The sequence below is a fragment of the Callorhinus ursinus genome, unplaced genomic scaffold, assembly GCF_003265705.2.
Source record: "Callorhinus ursinus isolate GAN/ISIS: 27379988/994484 unplaced genomic scaffold, GSC_fseal_2.0 scaffold41, whole genome shotgun sequence".
Classification (NCBI taxonomy): Eukaryota; Metazoa; Chordata; class Mammalia; order Carnivora; family Otariidae; genus Callorhinus; species Callorhinus ursinus.
Genome location: NW_027397103.1, coordinates 2,316,805 through 2,336,161, shown reverse-complemented (window position 1 = coordinate 2,336,161; position 19,357 = coordinate 2,316,805). Strand labels below are relative to the sequence as shown.

Sequence of the window (19,357 nt, the reverse complement as noted above, 5' to 3'; positions counted from 1 at the left end):
CACCGAGGACCCAGGAAGCCGCGCACGGAGCCATCGCCGCCACCTCGCTCTGACGCCGGCTAGAGCAACCGTTACCAACCACTGCGCCTGCGCCAGCTCGGGCCGTCGCGCGAGGGGGCGGGGCCAGAGCCCGGGAGGCGCCGAGGTTGCCCAGGGGCTGGGCAGCTTTTCACCAGTTTAAAAAAAAAAAAAAGGGGACCCGGGGACCACGTGTTCAAAAGATACCCAATCACGTTTCCTACTCTGAAATCCCAGCAGGCCGAGGAAATGACTGGGTTGGGCTCAGGATCACGTGATCTGAAAAGGTAAATATAGCCACGTGGTTTTTCCTCAACTGCAGCAAACCTTGGCGCCAAGATGTACCTTCGTTGAACAATTAATGAGCCTGTGCGGTGTGCAAAGCACTGTGAAGATACTGTGGCTCCTGGGATGTAATCGCTACTTCAGAATACTCACAATTCAGTTTATTTATTCATTTAAATCTCAGCCACTGTACTAGTGTTTCCCATATTCCATTTCCTTTAATGAGCACCCATCAGATGCTCATTGAAATATTGTTAAAGGGGGGCGCCTGGATGGCTCAGTCGTTGGGCATCTGCCTTCCGCTAGGGTCATGATCCCGGAGTCCTGGGATCCAGCCCCATATGGGGCTCCCTGCTTGGTGGGGAGCCTGCTTCTCCCGCTCCCTCTGCTGCTCCCCCTGCTTGTGCTTTCTCTTGCTGTAGGATGAGTGAATAAAATATTTTTTAAAGATTTTTTTTTTATTTTGGGGGCGCCTGGGTGGCTCAGTCAGTTAAGCGGCTGCCTTGGGCTCAGGTCATGATCCCAGGGTCCTGGGATCCAGCCCGGCATCGGGCATCGGGCTCCATGCTCTGCGGGAAGCCTACCTCTCTCTCTCCCACTCCCCCTACTTGTGTTCCCTCTCTCGCTGTCTCTCTCTCTGTCAAAACACAAGCAGGGAGACTGGGAGAGGGAGAAGCAGGCTTCCCTCAGAGCTCGGAGCCCTACTGGGGCTCGCCCAGGACCATGACCTGAGCTGAAGGCAGACACTTTTTTTTTTTTTAAGATTTTATTTATTTATTTGACAGAGAAAGACACAGCGAGAGAGGGAACACAAACAGGGGGAGTGGGAGAGGGAGAAGCAGGCTTCCTGCGGAGCAGGGAGCCCGATGTGGGGCTCGATCCCAGGACCCTGGGATCATGACCTGAGCCGAAGGCAGACTGAGCCACCCAGGCGCCCCTGAAGGCAGACACTTAACCCACTGAGCCACCCAGGAGCCCCTGATTGAATAAATCTTTAAAAAAATATTGTTGAAGGGATTAGTTTTCTCTCTCCCCCAGCCCGGGGATAATGAAAAAGAGGTAGGTTTTTACCTCAGAAGATATTTATGCATTTCAATCTGGCACAGTAAATAATCAGTTATTGTTAATCATTCAGGTCTTATGGTGTTCACTCCCTAGAAATATCCCTCTAATTCAACTTCCAAGGCTAGAAGGAATGATGCTCACAAAGAACTAAGAAGAGACTTAGAGACACAGACAGAGAATAAAACAGTCTCCAAACCTGAGGCCTTTCAACAAAGTGCTTTATTGGAGGAGACAGGGTAAGGTGAAGGCCATGAAGTCCATGGGGATGATGCTTTCCAGGGGGGATACTCAATCACTTACAGTACTTCTTGGTGTTCAGGTTCTTGTGCTCTTTGTTATAGGGGGCCTTTGAAAAGCAGATGGCAGCCTTGCGGTCACAGTTGCAGATGAAGGCCTGGCACTTTTTGTTTTTGGCTGGAAAAGAGCAAGAGGAGAGGACTGAGCCAAGGTAGATCCTGCTTTGTCCAGTCTGGGGGCGGGAAGAATTAGCTGGAATAATCTCATAGCCATTCTATTGATACAAATTTAGGGTTGACAGATTTAACAAATAAAAATACCAGACTATCAGATAAACAATAAATGCAATGTTTGGAATGTAGAATAAAAAAATGTTCATTGGGCAATGTGTGTATAATCTGGCAATCCTACGAGTGATGTGTGCCTTTTGGGAAGTCCTATTTGACTTAAAATGAGCTTTTGGGGCACCTGGGTGGCTCAGTCAATTAAGCATCTGCCTTTGACTCAGGTCGTAATCCCAGGGTCCCGGGATGGATCCCCACGTCGGGCTCCCTGCTGAGCAGGGAGCTTGCTTCTCCCTCTGCCCCTCCCCCTACTTGTGCTCTCTCTCTCTCTCAAATAAATAAAATCTTTTAAAAAATGAGCTCTTAAAACTCATATAGCTATAGATCTCTGATAACGTAGGCAAGCAACTTTAAAGCAATATGGAAAACACTAAAACATATACTCAAGGCAGCAAAATATTGTACATTTCACCTTAGTGAAATTTAGCAAGGCAATTTCTCTACTTTATAGCACATATTTAAAAAATTACAGAATGTTCTTACACTAGAATATTATACAGATGTTTAAAATAATTAAGTATACCCATATGTGGAAATGTTTCCAAGATATTTTACTGGAGGAAAATGAAGGGCAATATATCCAACTGGTTATTTTGGGAGGTAGGATTATAGGCATCTTCTCCTTTCTATGATACACTTCTGAAGAGTTTGAAATTACATTACTTTGGCCTTGTTTACCTTTTTAACCAAAAGAAACAACAACAATAACTTTTAAAATGAGTTTCAATTTTATTACCCATAATTTAATTATGTACCTCTACTTATATTCAGTAATCTTTTATTTTATTAAAAGATTTTATTTATTTGTCAGATTGAGGGAGAGAGTGAGTCAAAGAGCACAAGCAGGGGGAGCGGCAGGCAGAGGGAGAAGCAGGCTCCCCGCTGAGCAAAGAGCTGGATGTGGGACTCGATCCCAGGACCCCGGGATCATGACCCCAGCTGAAGGCAGATGCTTAACCGACTGAGCCACCCAGGTGTCCCTAAATAAAATCTTAAAAAAAAAAAAATAAAGTCCTAGATCGAGACTTCAGGTGGAAAGTGTTTCAGGCAGAAGGAACAAAGGACTTGAGGTGGGCACATACCCACGATTACAATGATATAAACCTTATTCCAAGGATAAGCGCAAATGTACATGGAGCTACGAAATCGTTTGTGCCTCAGGATGGTGGGATTCCTGGTAATTTTTTTCTTGGCCTCCTGGATTTGAATTGTGGTTATTCCAAGATTGTATGTACAGTTTTGAAAAATGGGACCCGTCTGTGGGTTCATAGTAGAGAGTAGTGCAAATCCAGATGCTGGCCTAGCATGATAATACCCTTCACCTCTCTGAATTGTCTGCTCTTCAGAACTACCTTCCTGGATGGACATACTTCACCAGAAGCTCTGCATAACTTAGTGGTTAAGACCAGAACCTTCGATATCAGAAACAGCTGAGTTCAAATGCTGGCCCTACCGCTTAGAAGCTGTGTGATTTGGGGCAAGAAGCTATTTTGAGTCTCAGCTTCCTCACCTGTAAAATGGGGTTATTAAAACCTATCTCATATACATGCTTAGCCTAGTACCTGGGAGGTAATAAGAAACTCATAAATGGTAGTTCTAAGCTCTTTTTAATGAAATAATGAAGCTGTATAGCATGGCAGTTAAGAGCAGAGACTTTGGAGTCATATAGACCTGCGCTCAAAACCAAATACCACCATGTATGAGCTGTGTGCCCCATGGCAATTGGCTCAGCCTTCTGAGCCTTTGTTTTGTCATCAGTTAAATGGGTATAATAATACTACCGATCGCCTAGGGTTGTTGCCAGGATTCAAGGAGGCACAGCCTGGCACCAAGGAAGTGATTGATAAATGGTGGATATCATTACTATTATTTCCTCCCCTGTCTATTGAGGGTTGACAAGCCAACAAGAGACTAAACATACCACTGCAGGTGATCTCAGAACCAGAGCATGAGTATGAGTAGGTTTTGGTGTAGGGGTTGTCCAGGAGGAATTTACAGCTGTCCAGTTTCTTGGCTTCTGAGTAGCAGTTGTCGTGCGTCTGGCAACACCTGGAGAAGGGCAGGGAAGCAGGTCGGCCTCGGGAACAGGTAGGGATGACTTAGCCGACATGCTCCGGAAGATATTGGTCCTGTGCCTTGAAAAAACTTAAGTCCTTCATGTTTATTTATGGCGATTTAAAAATGGTGGCAGGCATATAGTGTACAATCATATATTCTGAAGATGCAGTGAGAGAGTCTTAACCACTGCAGTTAGAGGACAACTGAATCTTCACGGTGGTGTCTTGTGTTGCGATGTTCTGCCACTAGAGGGCAGCAGCACCCGCTACTACTTAAATCTCCAACCTTTCGCTTTTTCCTTCTGATAGAGCGTTGGATTCAGGGTCCTCTTGGAGCATGTTTGTTTGTGACAAGAGGTGAAAATATGTTATCTTTAGCAAATATGCAAATTCCCTTTCTGTGCTTCCTCGTGAGATCCTTGGCTTGTGCCCTCCCCCCACCCCACGGTCACTCTGCCTTCCCTGCTGATCGATCACTCACTTGTCCAGTTCATCCACAGGGGTGCCGGATCCACCCAGGCCACAGTAGCAGCCGTAGTCGTTGTACTCCTTAAAGGGGTTACTCCCGTGTATCGTGCACTTGATCATGTTGCGGAACTGCCACACTGCCCGCGGACTGATGCCCCCATAGGCAGCGGCCACTGCAAGAAGACACAGCCAGAGTTTAAATACGTCCTGATTAGCTCCGCCAGAGCCCAGGAGCCCCGCTCACTGCTTGCCTGCTCTCTGTTCCCATGCTGCCCCCCGCACCCCACCAGCTGCCTCCTCGGAAGAGAGCTGGACGCAGGAACCTGGTAATGTGAGTAGGGATTTTTTTCTTTTTGTAAAACGTTTAAAAAAATAATTTGTTATTGAGATAAAGTTCACATAACATAAAATTCACCATTTAACCACTTAAAATGTACATTTCAGTGGTTTTTAGTATACTCACAGAGTTTGGAACCATCACCACTCATTCCAGAACATTTTCATCACCCCCAAAAGAACACCTTGTACCCATTAGCGATTGTTCCCCGTCTCCCCTCTAGCAACCACCAAAATGCTTTCTGTCTGTATGGATTTGCCTCTTCTGAACCCTTCATGTAAATGAAATCATACATGTGGCCTCTTGTGATTGGCTTCTTTCACTTAGCATAATGTCTTTGAGGTTCATCCACATTGTACCATATAACAGTACTTCATTCCTTTTTATAACTGAATAGTATTCCACTGTATGGACAGACCCACATTTTGTTTATCCACTCATCACATGATGGACATCTGGGTTTATAATTTTTGGCTCTTATGAATAGTGCTGCTATTAACAGTTGCATCCTAGTTTTTGTGTGAACATATGTTTTCAGTGGGGTCCCCATTATTTATCCAACAAATATTTATTGAGCACCTACAATGGCCCAGTCACTGACCTAGGAACTGGAGATACATCAGCGAGCAAATAGAAAATCTATAACATCATTGAATTTATGTCCTAGTTGGGGGAGAAAACCAATAAGCAATAAATGAAATAAATAAGGGAATTGGATATTGTGTTAGAGGGTGGAAAAATTGGAACATGGTAAGTGGGATCTAAAATGGGTTAGGTGAGAGGGGCACCTGGGTAGCTCAGTCGTTAAGCATCTGCCTTCAGCTCAGGTCATGATCCCAGGGTCCTGGGATCAGGATCGAGCCCCACATCGGGCTCCCTGCTCAGTGGAGAGCCTGCTTCTCCCTCTCCCTCTGCCCCTGCTTATATTTCCTCTCTCGGTGTCTCTCTCTCTAATAAGTAGATAAAATCTTAAAATAAAATAAAATAATAAAATAAAATGGGTTAGGTGGGGAATGGCAGGGTTGAGATGGGGCAGGAGTATAAGGAGTAGTCAGGAGACCTGGGTGGCCTACCATCCTCAACAGGACAAGCTATTTTCTGCCTCAGGGCCCGTGTACCTGTTGTTTACTCTGCCCGGCATGCTTATCATCTCACTTTTCAAAAAGCTGGAGGATCTTGGTTTAAATGCCACCTCCTCAGGGCACCAGGATCATGGGAATGAGCCCCGCATCGGGCTCCACACTCAGTATGGAGTCTGTTTGGGATTCTCTCTCCCTCTCCCTCTGCCTCTCCCCCTGCTTTCTCACTCTCTCTCTCTCAAATAAATAAATCTTAAAAAAAAAAATGCCACCTCCTCTTTCTTGACCACCCAAGCCAAGTGGCTCTTCTGCTATCACTTTTCTTTATGTTCTTTGCTTCCTCGTACCTCTAGCAGTCTGTATCCATCTATTTATTTAATGCTTCCCACTCACTGGACCATAAACTCAAGGCCTCAGGGCTTTTATTCCCCAGGGCCTGATGCATAGTAGGCGCTCCGTAAGTATATGATGAGTTATATGAATGAAATAATCAACACACCAATTAAAGAAAGTACCCGGCACATAGTAGGTGCTCAATAAATATCTAATGAATATGTTTTTAAGAAGTCTGCTTGTAGCACAAGGTTTGGCACAGCAGACTCAGGAAGCAGGACCCCTTCACCTCATTTTCAGAGCCATAGCCTGTGAAATTTGGTGCCCTAAAGAGAAGAGGGCACTATATGATTTTGGGGTCCCCTTCAGTTGGCTGCCAGTATCGTCTCTTTGCCCCACACCTTGCCCTTTCTTCCTTTGATCTGTTGTGCACACTGGAGCTGCTCCATATGTTTAAACCCCAGGGCAGGGGTACCTGGGTGGCTCAGTCGGTTAAGCGTCCAACTCGCCCCTCCCCCTCAAATAAATAAATAAATCTTAAAAAACAATTAAACCCCAGGGCAAAGTAAGGGTGGCAGCTGGTCACTCTCCCCTCTGAGCAGCCTTCATGCTGGCAGCAGACAAGAGTGGCCTGGCCACCTTGGCCCATCTCCACACCTCCCTCCTGCCTCCCTATTTTCTCTGTCTCTGATCCAGCCAGCTCTGCTCTTTGCACAGGCCAGACCTGCACACAGCTCTTCTCATGTGTGCGCCTGTGTATGTGTGCATGTTTGTGTGTGTGTGTGTGTGTGTGTGTGTGTGTGTGTGTGTGTGTGTCTGTTGCCTAGGCAAGGAGCATGGCTTTTTCATCTGTGAGTCCTCAGTCTCAACCCAGAGCCTGATACCTCGGAGCCTCTGATACATCAATGTGGAATGAATGAAAGAATGATGAATGAATGAGGTGGGATCTGAATCCCAATGTATCCGATTCCATTTATTCATTCAATAAATGGCGCCAATGGCTCTATCCTTGCTCTCATGGAACCCATGCTTCTGTGAGGGTGGAGAATAAAAAGGAAATGAATTGGGGCACCTGGCTAGCTCAGTTGGTAGAGCATGAAGCTCTTGATCTCAGGGTCTTGAGTTCAAGCCCCACGCTGGGGTAGAGTTTACTTAAAAATGAATAAATAATTAGTTTAATTTAATTAAAGCTTTAAAAAGAGGAACTGAATCAACAAGAAATAAGATACAGATTGCAGGCAAAGGTAGGTGCTGGGAAGACCCTGTACCAAGGCCGCACGGTAGACAGAAAGGAGAGAGGTCTCTCTTCGTTCAGGTGGGCTGGTAGGCCCTTCTGAGAGGGATCATCTGAGTTCAGACCTAAGGCTGAAAAGGCGCCAACTGTGGGGGGACTTGAGGGAACCCCAGCATGGGTGCTCTTAAGCCCGATAGAGAGCCCTGGGTGAAGGCTCCAGATCCAGCCAGCCCTGTTAGCTGTGACCCCCAATCCCAAGGAGTGAGATCTTAGCACCGAAGGGATGGGACTGGGGAGTCTTGCCTACCTGTGAGTAGAGCAGCCAGTACAAGGAATTTCATTTCGTTTTCAAGTTGCTGAGCAAGAGAAATGACTGTCTTAATGGCCTCCTGCTTTATACCTACGCTATGTCCCTGAGATAAGGCTGTAGTGTTTGCTTTGCTCCAAACCTGCTCTGAGTTGGCCTTGACACTGTGGCAGGAATAACCTTTACCAACAAGCAAGCCCTATCAGCAAGGGATCTTGGAAGTGGTGTATGTATTTTCATTAGCACCTTTTAATGGAAAGGATTATTTCTGGAGGTTGCACGGCTTGGAACCTTGACCCTCAGCCCACCCCCTCTGCACTCAGCCTAATTCTGTCATTGCCTCCACGCCTTCTCATGGGCCTGGGTCTCAGCTGTGGGTCTCAGTGAGTAGTCCCTACCAATCATGCATTTGGCAGATGAGTAAACAGGTTCAGAGAGGTGAGGTTGACTTGCCTGAGGTCACGCAGCCAGCAAATGGCAGAGCAGGGGCCCAAACTTAGGCATGTCTGATTCTTTTTTTTTTAAATTTTTTTTTATTAGGCATGTCTAATTCTAAGGCACGTGTTTTATTTTTCCCCACCACATTAATGCTGCCCCCTCCCCCATTCCCCAGTGTAGGTTTGTAAGGGGCTTTGGAGTTCCAAAGGCTTGGATCTGACTTGTAGAATAAAAAAAATAAAAAGATAAATAAGGGGGCACCTGGGTGGCTCAGAAGTTAAGTGTCTGCCTTCTGCTCAGGTCATGATCCCAGGCTCAGCCTGAGGAGAAGCTGGAAGTGACTACACCCTGACGTGAACCCATACCTGCCTCTTCCCACTGAACCCTTTCCCTCCACCCTGGCATGGTTATGCCATGAGTCAGTACAGAATCCAGTGGCCTAATCCTAACCCGGTGGCTTCTGCTCAAGCATTCCAGGATTCCAGCTCTCTCTACTTTTCCCTTGGGCGTGCAGCAGGGCCAAAAAAGAAGAAATCCATCTGGAAGGGCTCCCATGTTTTGTCCCAAACCAAGAGCCCCAGGAAAATTCCTTCAGCTAATGAAATAACACTGAAACAGCATTTAGTAAGCAGATGGGGAAACCGAGGCCCAGAAAGGGCAAGCGATTTATTTGCTTGGGCCTGACTCTGCCTTCATTCAGCCTGGGATCATTTCAAGTCATCCAACTTTTCATATGTGTCTGAGGTTTCTACATCTGTCCAATATTGTAGCCACTAGCCCCCTGTGGCTACCTAAATCCATTACAATTAAATAATATATATATATATATATTTTATGAGAATTTTTTTAAATTTTATTCATTTATTTCAGAGAGAGAGAGAATGAGAGAGAGAAAGCATGAGAGGGAAGAGGGTCAGAGGGAGAAGCAGACTCCCTGCCGAGCAGGGAGCCCGATGTGGGACTCGATCTTGGGACTCCAGGATCATGACCTGAGCCGAAGGCAGTCGCTTAACCAACGGAGCCACCCAGGTGCCCTTAAATAATATATTTTTTAAAGATTTTATTTATTCATTTGACAGAGAGAGACAGTGCAAGAGAGGGAACACAAGCAGGGGGAGTAAGGGAGGGAGAAGCAGGTCTCCCACGGAGCAGGGAGCCCGACGTGGGGCTCGATCCCAGGACCCTGGGACCATGACCTGAGCTGAAGGCAGACACTTAACCACCCAGGTGCCCCACAATTAAATAATATTAAAAATTAGTTTCTCGGGGCGCCTGGGTGGCTCAGTCGGTTAAGCGACTGCCTTCAGCTCAGGTCATGATCCTGGAGTCCTGGGATCGAGTCCCACATCGGGCTCCCTGCTCAGCGGGAAGTCTGCTTCTCCCTCTGACTCTCTTCCCTCTCGTGCTCTCTATCTCTCATTCTCTCAAATAAATAAATAAAATCTTTAAAAAAAAATTAGTTTCTCAGTCCCACTAGCCACTTTTCAAGTGTTCAGTAGCTACATGTGGCTAGTGGCCACTGTGACTCACAGATATAGAATGTTTCCATCATCCCAGAGGGTTCTATTGGACAGTGCTGCTTGGCTGTCAGACACTCAGTGCCCACCAAGAGGTGGGTGGAGGCTGGGAGAGCCTTGGGGGAGAAAGTAAGGTTAGCTCAGGACCCCACATCAGCCTGATGAAAGGGTCTTCCCCTTTAGCCTCCACAATGGGTGATGGCTGCCCAAGGAAAGGGAAGACATGGCCAACAAAATGCTAAGTCCCTCTTGTGTGGGTTCTCGGGGGTCAGAATGAAACAGAGGAACTGGCACTGCTCCTGTTGGGTCTGAGGAAAGTGGAGAAGCGGGTGCTACGAAATCCTCTAAGGCTAGTAGTATTAAAGTCCCATTTCCTGAGCACTAACTCTATTCCAGTTCCCATGCTAAGAACCTGGTATAAACGTCCAAGGTGGGTCCAGTTACAAAACTCCATTTTGCAGAGAAGACGATCAGAGAGAGGTTAAGGGACTGCCCCAGTGTCACATAGCAGGACCAAGATGTGAGTTGGATCTCGTGCTTATGATACCACGATATCACCTCATGACAGGGACTTGTAGTGGTGGGTGAGAGTGCTTGAGGCCCCCTGAGGCCAGAAAGAGGGTTAGTCCTGTCTACTTCCCTCCTTTTCTCCTCCCTCCACCAGCAGGAGGCTTTCCACAAAGGCCGGCTGAACACATTCCCATGCGCATTTCGTGCTGGGGCTTAGGCAAAGCCCCTGGTTGGGGAGGGGGTCAGGCTACTACCAGAACCCTCCTCCCCTAGAGAGAGATGTGCGAGATATAACAATCCAAACCTCTGCAGGTGGCAGAGGAATGCACCCTGCAGGCACCAAGTACCCCGCCAGGCCGCACACTCTTCGTACCATGACCTTAGGCTGCCCCAGACTCATGCACAGGTGTGTACCACACAGCTTCTCCCAGCCTGGGAAGAACACACCCTCCAGTGGAAAGAACAGCTAAGGATAGCTTCTTGGCTCCTTCAGGTGACTGCGTACCCACACTCCAGCAAGGTCACACCTGCCCCGCCCTTGAAAGACAAGGCTCTTACTATCAGGAAATGCTTAAAAGCAGTTACTGGCTACCACGTGCTGAGCGCTTCCATTTGCTTGGCACTGTGCTGAGAGCTTCACGTGCATGGCTTTCTGGCCTAGCAGCAATCTTCTGACATAGTTATGCTTGTTGTCACCATCTTCCCCTTTTTTACAGATGGTGACACAGGTTCAGAGAGCTTAAGTCACGGGCTCAAAGTCACACAGCTAGAAAGTGGTAGGGCTGGGATTGGAACCTGTGCGTACCTGCCTCGTAGTCCTGAACCCTCTTCAACAACAACAACAACAACAACAACAACAAAACAGCAACAGCAGCAAACACTCCTTGAGCCCTGGGCCCAGAAAGATCCTAAGAGCTTTACGCAGGAGTCCCTATGATTAAGGACTATTACAGATGAGCACATTGAGGCCGTATACCAAAGTATCCAAACCTTTTTTCCCATAGCCAAACCATCCAGCAAAGGAGTTCTTTATGTATTCCAGTTAGTAACTTCTTATCAGATCGATCATTTGCAAATATCTTCTCCCATTTCGTAGGTCACTTTTCACTTTGTTGTGTCCCTCCCCTTTTTTTTTCTAATTTTTAATTTATTCCTTTGGGAGAGAGAGAGAGCACAAGCTGGGGGCGGGGGTGGACGGTCAGAGGGAGAAGCAGGCTCCCCAAAGAGCAGGGAGCCCAATGTGGGGCTCGATCCCAGGACCCCAGGATCATGACCTGAGCTGGAGGCAGATGCTTTAACCGACTGAGCCCCTGTTGTGTCCTTTTAAGCTGAACATTTTTCAGTTTGATATAGTCCTATTTGTCTATTTTTGCTTTTGTTGCCTATGCTTTTGGTGTCATATCTAAGAAATCATTACCAACTCCAATAGCATGAAGCTTTTCCTCTATGCTTTCTTCTAGGAGTTTTGTAGTTTTAGGTCTCACATTTAGGTTTTTAATCCATTTTGAACTTTTTTTTTTAAGTAAACTCTAACCCATATGGGGCTTGAACTCGTGACCCCAAGATCAAGAGTCACATGCTCTAGGGGCATGTGGCTGGCTCACTCAGTGGAGCACGCGACTCTTGATCTCGGCGGGGTGGGAGGAGGTACTGAGTTCAGAGCCCATGCTGGCTGTAGAGATTATGGGAGATTACTTAAATTAAAAAAAAAAAAAAGTCACATGCTCTGCCGACTGAGCCAGTCAGGTGCCCCTGAGCTCATTTTTTGTAGATGGCATAGGATAAGGGTCCAACTTCATTCTTTTGCATGTGGATATCTAATTTTTCCACCACAATTTGTTGAAGACATTGTCCTTTCCACATTGAATGACCTTGGCACCCTTGTCGGAGATCATTTGCCCATGTAAGTGAGGGTTTATTTCTGGGCTCTCTATTCTATTCCACTGGTCTGTGTCTGTCTGTATGCCTGTACCTCAGTGTTTTGATTACTGTAGTTTGCAATATGTTTTTGTTTGTTTTACTTTGTAATATGTTTTGAAATCAAGAAGTGTGAATCCTCCAACTTTTTCTTTTTTTTAGATTTTATTTATTTATTTGTCAGGGAGAGAGAGCACAAGCAGGGGGAGTGGGAGAGGGGGAAGCAGGCTCCCCACTGAGCAGGGAGCCCGATGCGGGCCTCGATCCCAGGACCTCGGGATCATGACCTGAGCCGAAGACAGACACTTAACCAACTGAGCCACCCAGTTGTCCCTGTAAAGATTTTATTTTTAAGTAATCTCTACATACAATGTGGGGCTCGAACTTAAAACCCTGAGATCAAGAGTCACATGCTCCACCTACTAAGCCTGCCAGGTGCCCCAGTGTTTTACTATTTTTTTTTTAAAGATTTTGTTTATTTATTTGAGAGAGGGAGGGCAAGCTGGGGGAGAGGCAGAGGGAGAGAGAGAAGCAGGCTCCCCGCTGAGCAGGGAGCTCAATGCAGGGGCTCGATCCCAGGACCCCAGGATCATGACCTGAGCCAAAGGCGGACGCTTAACCAATTGACCCACCCAGGCACCCCAGTGTTTTATTATTTTTGATGCTACTGTAATTGGAAATGTTTTCTTAATTTCCTTTTCCAATTATTCATTGTTAATGTGTAGAAAAATACTTGATTTTTGAGTGTTGATTTTATAGATTGCAACTTTACTAAATTTATTAATTCTAACAGTTTTTTTTGTGGACTCTTTCCTTTTTTAAAACTTATTTATTTTTAGATTTTATTTATTTATTTATTTTTGCAAGAGAGAGAGAGAAAGGAGAGTGTACAAGCAGGGGGAGGGGCAGAGGGAGAAGCCGACTCCCCACTCAGCTGGGAGCCTGATAAGGGACTCCATCACAGGACCCTGGGCTCATGAACCGAGCCAAAGGCAGACGCTTAACTGACTGAGCCACCCAGGAGCCCCTATTTTATATTAGAGACAGAGAAAGAAAGCAGGCAGAGGGGCAGAGGGAGAAGGAGAGAATCCCAAGCAGACTCCCTGCTGTGGGCAGAGCCTGACATGGGGCTCAATCCCACAACCTGACCCGAAATCAAGAGTCAGATGCTTAACCGACTGAACCACCCAGGCACCCCTCTTTGGGGTTTTCTGCATATAAGATCATGTCATCTGTGAACGGAGATAAGTTTACTTCTTCCTTTCCAATTTGGATGGCTTTTATTTCTTTTTCTTGCCTCATTACTCTGGCTAGGACTTCCAATACTATGTTGAATAGAAGCAGCCAGAGTGGACATCCTTGCCTTGCTCCTAATTTAAGAGGAAAAGCTTTTAGTATGAATTCTTTTTAAGATTTTATTATTTTTTCTTAAGTGGGCTCCACGCTGGGCTTGAACTCACGACCCCCAGATCAAGACCCAAGGTGAGATCAAGAGTCAGATGCCTAACTGACTGAGCAACCCAGGTGCCCCTTAAGATTAATAAAATAAGATTAATAAAAATATTTTTTAAGTTTTTATTTATTTATTTGACAGAGAGAGACACAGTGAGAGAGGGAACACAAGCAGGGGGAGTGGGAGAGGGAGAAGCAGGTCCCCCGCCGATCAGGGAGCCCGATGAATGGCTCCATCCCAGGACCCTGGGATCATGACCTGAGCCAAAGGCAGACACCCAACAACTGAGTCACCCAGGCGCCCCTCAAGATTTTATTTTTAAGCGCTCTCTACATCCAACGTGGGACTTGGACTCACAACTCTGAGATCAAGAGTCGTATGCTCCATACACTGAGCCAGCCAGGCGTCCCTCAGTATAAATTTTTTAAAACATAACTATAATGTCGTGATCATACTTAATAAAAATAACAATTTTTTAGTGTTATCTAATACTCAGACCATTTTTGGAGACCTTTGAGTGTCTCAAAATGTTATTTTTTTTTTTGCACTTAGTTTTTCCAAATTATATCCAAATAAGTTACACCTATTTTTATACATGAATCAAATATTGTATGAAAGAAGAAAAATAAAGAAAAACAAAACAACTATGAGATCAGAAGCACCCAGTTTGGAAGTCCCACCTTGCCGCTCAGCAGCTGTGTGACTCTAGGTGAGATACTTCACATTTCTGAGCTTCTGTTTCCCCCTGTGTCGGATGTAAGAGTTGGGGGGATTAGTGTGATCAGCACAGAGAGCACTGAGCTCCTTGTGTGGCCTGTTGGGAGGTTTCCAGAAGGCCTTAGGTAACACCGGGCTGGGTTTAACTTAGCAGAGGTCTCCCTAAGGTGCTGATTCCCATCCCTCCTCTTACCAAACTGTGTCTCCAGTTGCATCTGAGCTCAGCTGAGACTATTTCTCAAACTGAGCACAACCACCAAGGAAGCTGATCTTCCTCAAAGCCCACGTCTTCAGGAATCCAGGAGCTCCTCCAAACACCCCCTCCCCTCACCCCTTTCTCCATCCAGCCCCATTACGAGCCATACCCTTCTTTCAACCTAGAACATTCTGGTCCTCGTCCAGCATCTCTTGCCTCCATGCTCACAGCAGCCTCCTCAATATCTCCCTGCTCCCTCCACAGGGTCCTCCCTCAGATCTGTTCCCCATTGTATTTCCAATGCATACCTCATTCATCACTCTCCCACCCCACTGCCTAACACCCTTCATACCTTCCCAGTGGCTCTATATAAGAAACAAAACCAGGGATGCCTGGGTGGCTCAGATGGTTAAGCATCTGCCTTCGGCTCAAGTCATAATCCCAGGGTCCCAGGATCGCGTCCCACATTGGGCTCCCTGAGCAGGGAGCCTCCTTCTCCCTCTGCCTCTTCCCTCTGCTCTTGCTCTCTCTCTCTCTCTCTCTCTCTCTCTCACACACACACACACAAATAAATAAATAAATTCTTAAAACGAAAACAAAGCCAGCCTAGAGACTCATCTGCCCCTACCAACCTCTCAATGTGGAGTGGGGTGGGATACCTTCTACTCCAGCCCCAATGGCCTTCTTTGAGCTCGTGATTAAAGGCTTCATGTTTCTCCCCATTTCAAGGCTTTTGCACCTGCTGGTCTCTCCTCCTGGTATGCTCCTCCCACTGCACTTCCTAATTACTCTTCCTTCTTTCTTCCCTTCCCCCTTCCCTTTTCTTCTCAGTAATCTCTACGTCCAACATGGGGCTTGAACTTGCAACCTGAAGATCAAGAGTCCAAGATAAAGAGTTGTATGCTCTACCAAATGAGCCGTCCAGGTGCCCCTTACTCTTCTTTCAGATCCCAGTTGACCTTGACCCCCCCCCATACACACACCCATACTAAATCAGTGCTTTAAGGTGACCAGTTGTCCTGGTTTTCCAGGGAATGAAGGGTTCTTGGGACTTGGAACTTCCTGTTTGCAAAGCAGGATGAGTTGGTCACCCTATTAGTGCCTAACACATGGTCTTGCACAGAGTGGATGCTAAGGGAATCTTTGTTGAGTGAATGTGTGAACCGCAGCGTTGGCCCCACTCAGGAGGGGGCAGCCACTGCTGAGCTCTGATCACACATTTCCAGGCATCTGGGGCAGTCCGATATTAATAGTAATTACTGTTCACCAAGCACTTACTCTCTGCCTTGCCTGGTGTTGAGTCCTCTGTGTTCGCCCTCACATTTAATTCTCAATCCCCCAAGTTACAGGTAGCACTCTCTTTTTATTGAGGTGAAATTCCTATAACATAAAATTAACCATTTTATGTATTTTTTTAAGATTATTTATTTATTTATTTGACAGAGAGAGAGAGAGAGAGAGGGAACACAAGCAGGGGGAGCGAGAGAGGGAGAAGCAGACTCCCCGCCAAGCAGGGAGCCCGATGCGGGGCTCGATCCCAGGACCCCGGGATCATGACCTGAGCCGAAGGCAGACGCTTAACGACTGAGCCACCCAGGCGCCCCAAAATTAACCATTTTAAAGCAAACAATTCAGTGGCATTTAGTACGTTCCCAGTGTTGTGCTGCCATTGCCTCTGGTTCCAAAACACATTTAAGACCTCAGAGGCCAGCCTTTAATCATTAAGCAGTTACTCCCCCTCCCCCCCTCCCCTCCTGCCCCTCCCAATCCGTTGTCTCTCTCTGTAGATTCACCTCTTCTGGATATTTTGTATAAATGGAATCTTACAATATGTGGCCTTTTACGTAAGTCTGGCTTCTTTATCCTTCTCCTTTGACACATGAGGAAATTGAGGCTCAGGGAGGTTGAGGAGCTGGTTCAATGTCCTTCAGCCAGGAAGGGGAAGAGCTGGGTGTTGGAACCCCCACATCTGACCATTTGGCTACACCCATACCCTGACTTCGGCCAATTTTCCCCCACCTTACTCTGTTAAGATTCTCTGAGTTCGAGGCAAACCAGAGCAAAGGGTCCATGTTAGGTTTTTGTTTGTTTTAAATATTGGACCATAGCAATAATAACTAATATTTACTTATATCTTTTATTTTATTTTATTTTTTTAAGATTTTATTTATTTATTTGACAGAGAGAGACACAGCGAGAGAGGGAACACAAGCAGGGGGAGTGGGAGAGGGAGAAGCAGGCTTCCCGTGGAGCAGGGAGCCCGATGCGGGGCTCGATCCCAGGACCCCGGGAACATGACCTGGGCCGAAGGCAGACACTCAATGGACTGAACCACCCAGGTGTCCTGGGAGAGAGAGAATCTTAAGCAGGCTCCATGCTCAGCACAGAGCCTGTCACAGGGCTCAATTTTATGACCCTGAGATCATGACCTGAGCCAAAATCAAGAGTACGCTTAACTGACTGAGCCACCCAGGCGCTCCTGTTTTTTTTAAACAATCTTTCACACCTAACGTGGGGGCTCGAACCCACAACCCTGAGATCAAGAGTCACAGGCTCTTCCGATTGAGCCAGCCAGGCACCCCAGTTTTTTTTTTTTAATTGTGGTAGAATATACATAACGAAATTTACTATTTTTACCATCTTGAGTGTACAGTGTTGTGCAACCATTACCACTATTTATTTCACAATGTTGTGTAACCATTACCACTATTTATTTCCAAATTTTTCTCATTACTCCAAAGAAAAACTCTGTCATCGCTCAGAAATAACTACCAATTCCATCCTCCCCAGCTCCTGGTACCCTCTGTTCTACATTCTGTCCCAATGAATTGCCCATTCTAGGTAGCTCATGTAAGTGGAATCACACAATATTTGTCCTTTTGTGTCTGGCTTCTTTCATTTAACATAATGTCTTTTTTAAAGTAGATTTTATTTTTAAGTAACCTGTACACCCAACGTGGGGCTCGAACCTACAACCTTGAGATTAAGAGTCCCACGCTCCACCTATTGAGCCAGCAAGGTGCCCCTCATTTAGTATGTCTTTAAGGCTCATCCATGTTGCAGCACGTAGGAGCACTTCACTCCTTTTTATGACTGAATAATATTCCACTGTATGGCTAAAGCACATTTTTGTTTATCCATTCAACTGTTGCTGGATACTTGGATTGTGTCCACCTTTTGGCTATGGTGGGTAATGCTGTTATGAACCTTGGTGTGTGAGTGAGTGTCTGAGTCCCTGCTTTCGATTCCTTGGAGTATATACCTAGGAGTGGAATTGTTGGATCATATGGTAATTCAATGTTTAGCTTTTTGAGGAACCACCAGACTGTTTCTCATCGTAGATGCACCATTTTACCTTCCCACCAGCAATGCATGGGGTTTCCAATCTCTCCACATCCTCACCAACACTTGTTATCTCCCTGCTCCACTTTTTTTTTTTTTTTTTAAATAGCCATCCTCATGGGTGTGAAGTGGTATCTCATCATCAACACTAAGCTTTGAGGCTGGTCAAGAAGTTGTAAATGAAACTTGGTCAAATGGAAAGTGTAGACTTTCAGGAGACGAACAGAAGGTAGGAGAAAACAGGGTGTCATTGGGGTACCTAGACCTGAATGTACACAGAGATGGAAGAGACTCACAAAGCCAGCACCGTTTTCAAATAATTTATTAGGAATTTAAAACCGAAAATAAAACCTGGAAAAAGAAGTTACAGATGTGGAGAGAAGAGACACCGGAGGGTGGTAACTTGCTGGCTTCAAAACACCGTGTAACATCTTTTTAAAAAATTCCCCAAACAAATCAGAAAACGGAATTCCAGGGCCCTGAGCCCATGGGTGGGCCCAGTGGGGGTGGGATGGGGGTCACAAGAAAGGGGGGGAAGGAAGCTGAGTCTCTCACGACTCAGCTCAAACGTGTAGAAAATTAAAAATAAAAACCAATAAAATGCAGCTTCTCTTTTATTAGGAAACATTTAAAAAAAAAAAAAAACAAGAAAACAAAACAAAACCACAAACAGCCGCGCATCTCAGTAACAAAGATTATTGCTTTGTGTTCTCAGGGCTAATAGGTTAAGCACCTCACACAGACAATTAACTCTCCAAAGGGGGTTTTCAGGGATGGGAACTATGATGGGGGAGAGAGCTTAGGTCCCCAGCCTCAGACCTGGGGGAGAGGGACACAGAGAGGGGACAACAACAGGTAGGTGGGCCTCAGCCCTGCCATGCCAGCCGGGTCACTCACTGTTCATGAAGAGTCAGACCCTGAGCCTCTTTTTCCTTTGAAGGGGGCTTGGGGGCTCGGGGCTGCCAAGGGGCTCTGGCCATGGGACCATCCTGGTGGGAAACTTCAGTGAGAGAATGTGGGGGTTCCCTGAGAAGCCCTTTGCTTTCCCCTGGGGTCCACCCCTTCCCAAAGTACCCCCTTGATGCCCGCTCATGGGGGGCTCAGAGCAGAAACCATGAAGGCCTGACCTAGGTAGGGGGCAGGGGGAGACCTTTGGAGAGTTAATTCCTTTCCAGCAGTGGCTCCGGGCGAGCCCTTCTCTTTCCTCACCCCTTGGCCCCACGCTGGGTTTTTGGGGTGAGCAGGCCCAAGGCCTTGACCCCTAGGGCCTGAGCGAGCGGGCTTGCCTTGGCCACAGTTGAGGCCTGCAAGCTTACAGTAACGGTGTCTGAGGAGGAGACAGAAACACGGGGGGACACCTTTGCCAGGTGGGGTGAGGCGACGCCCTCACCCCTAAGGGGTCTTACAGAGGGGTAGGGGCTTCACCTCACAGTATTTACATATGATACAGGACGGGATGGTTCCAGGGGCTTGGCCTGGCCACAACCCTGTCCTTTCCAGGAC

The 19,357-nt window shown here is 46.6% G+C and overlaps 1 protein-coding gene across 1 annotated transcript; it reads right to left on the bottom strand.

Annotated features, from left to right (window-relative positions):
- Positions 1-1,532: 1,532 nt before the first annotated feature.
- Positions 1,533-7,802, bottom strand: PLA2G1B (phospholipase A2 group IB). Its single transcript, XM_025889529.2, has 4 exons — positions 7,765-7,802; positions 4,488-4,647; positions 3,871-3,998; positions 1,533-1,782 (listed from the first exon to the last, which is right to left on the bottom strand). The coding sequence occupies exons 1-4, from the start codon at positions 7,796-7,798 to the stop codon at positions 1,661-1,663; spliced, it is 444 nt and encodes a 147-aa protein (XP_025745314.1). The 5' UTR covers positions 7,799-7,802; the 3' UTR covers positions 1,533-1,660.
- Positions 7,803-19,357: the final 11,555 nt, after the last annotated feature.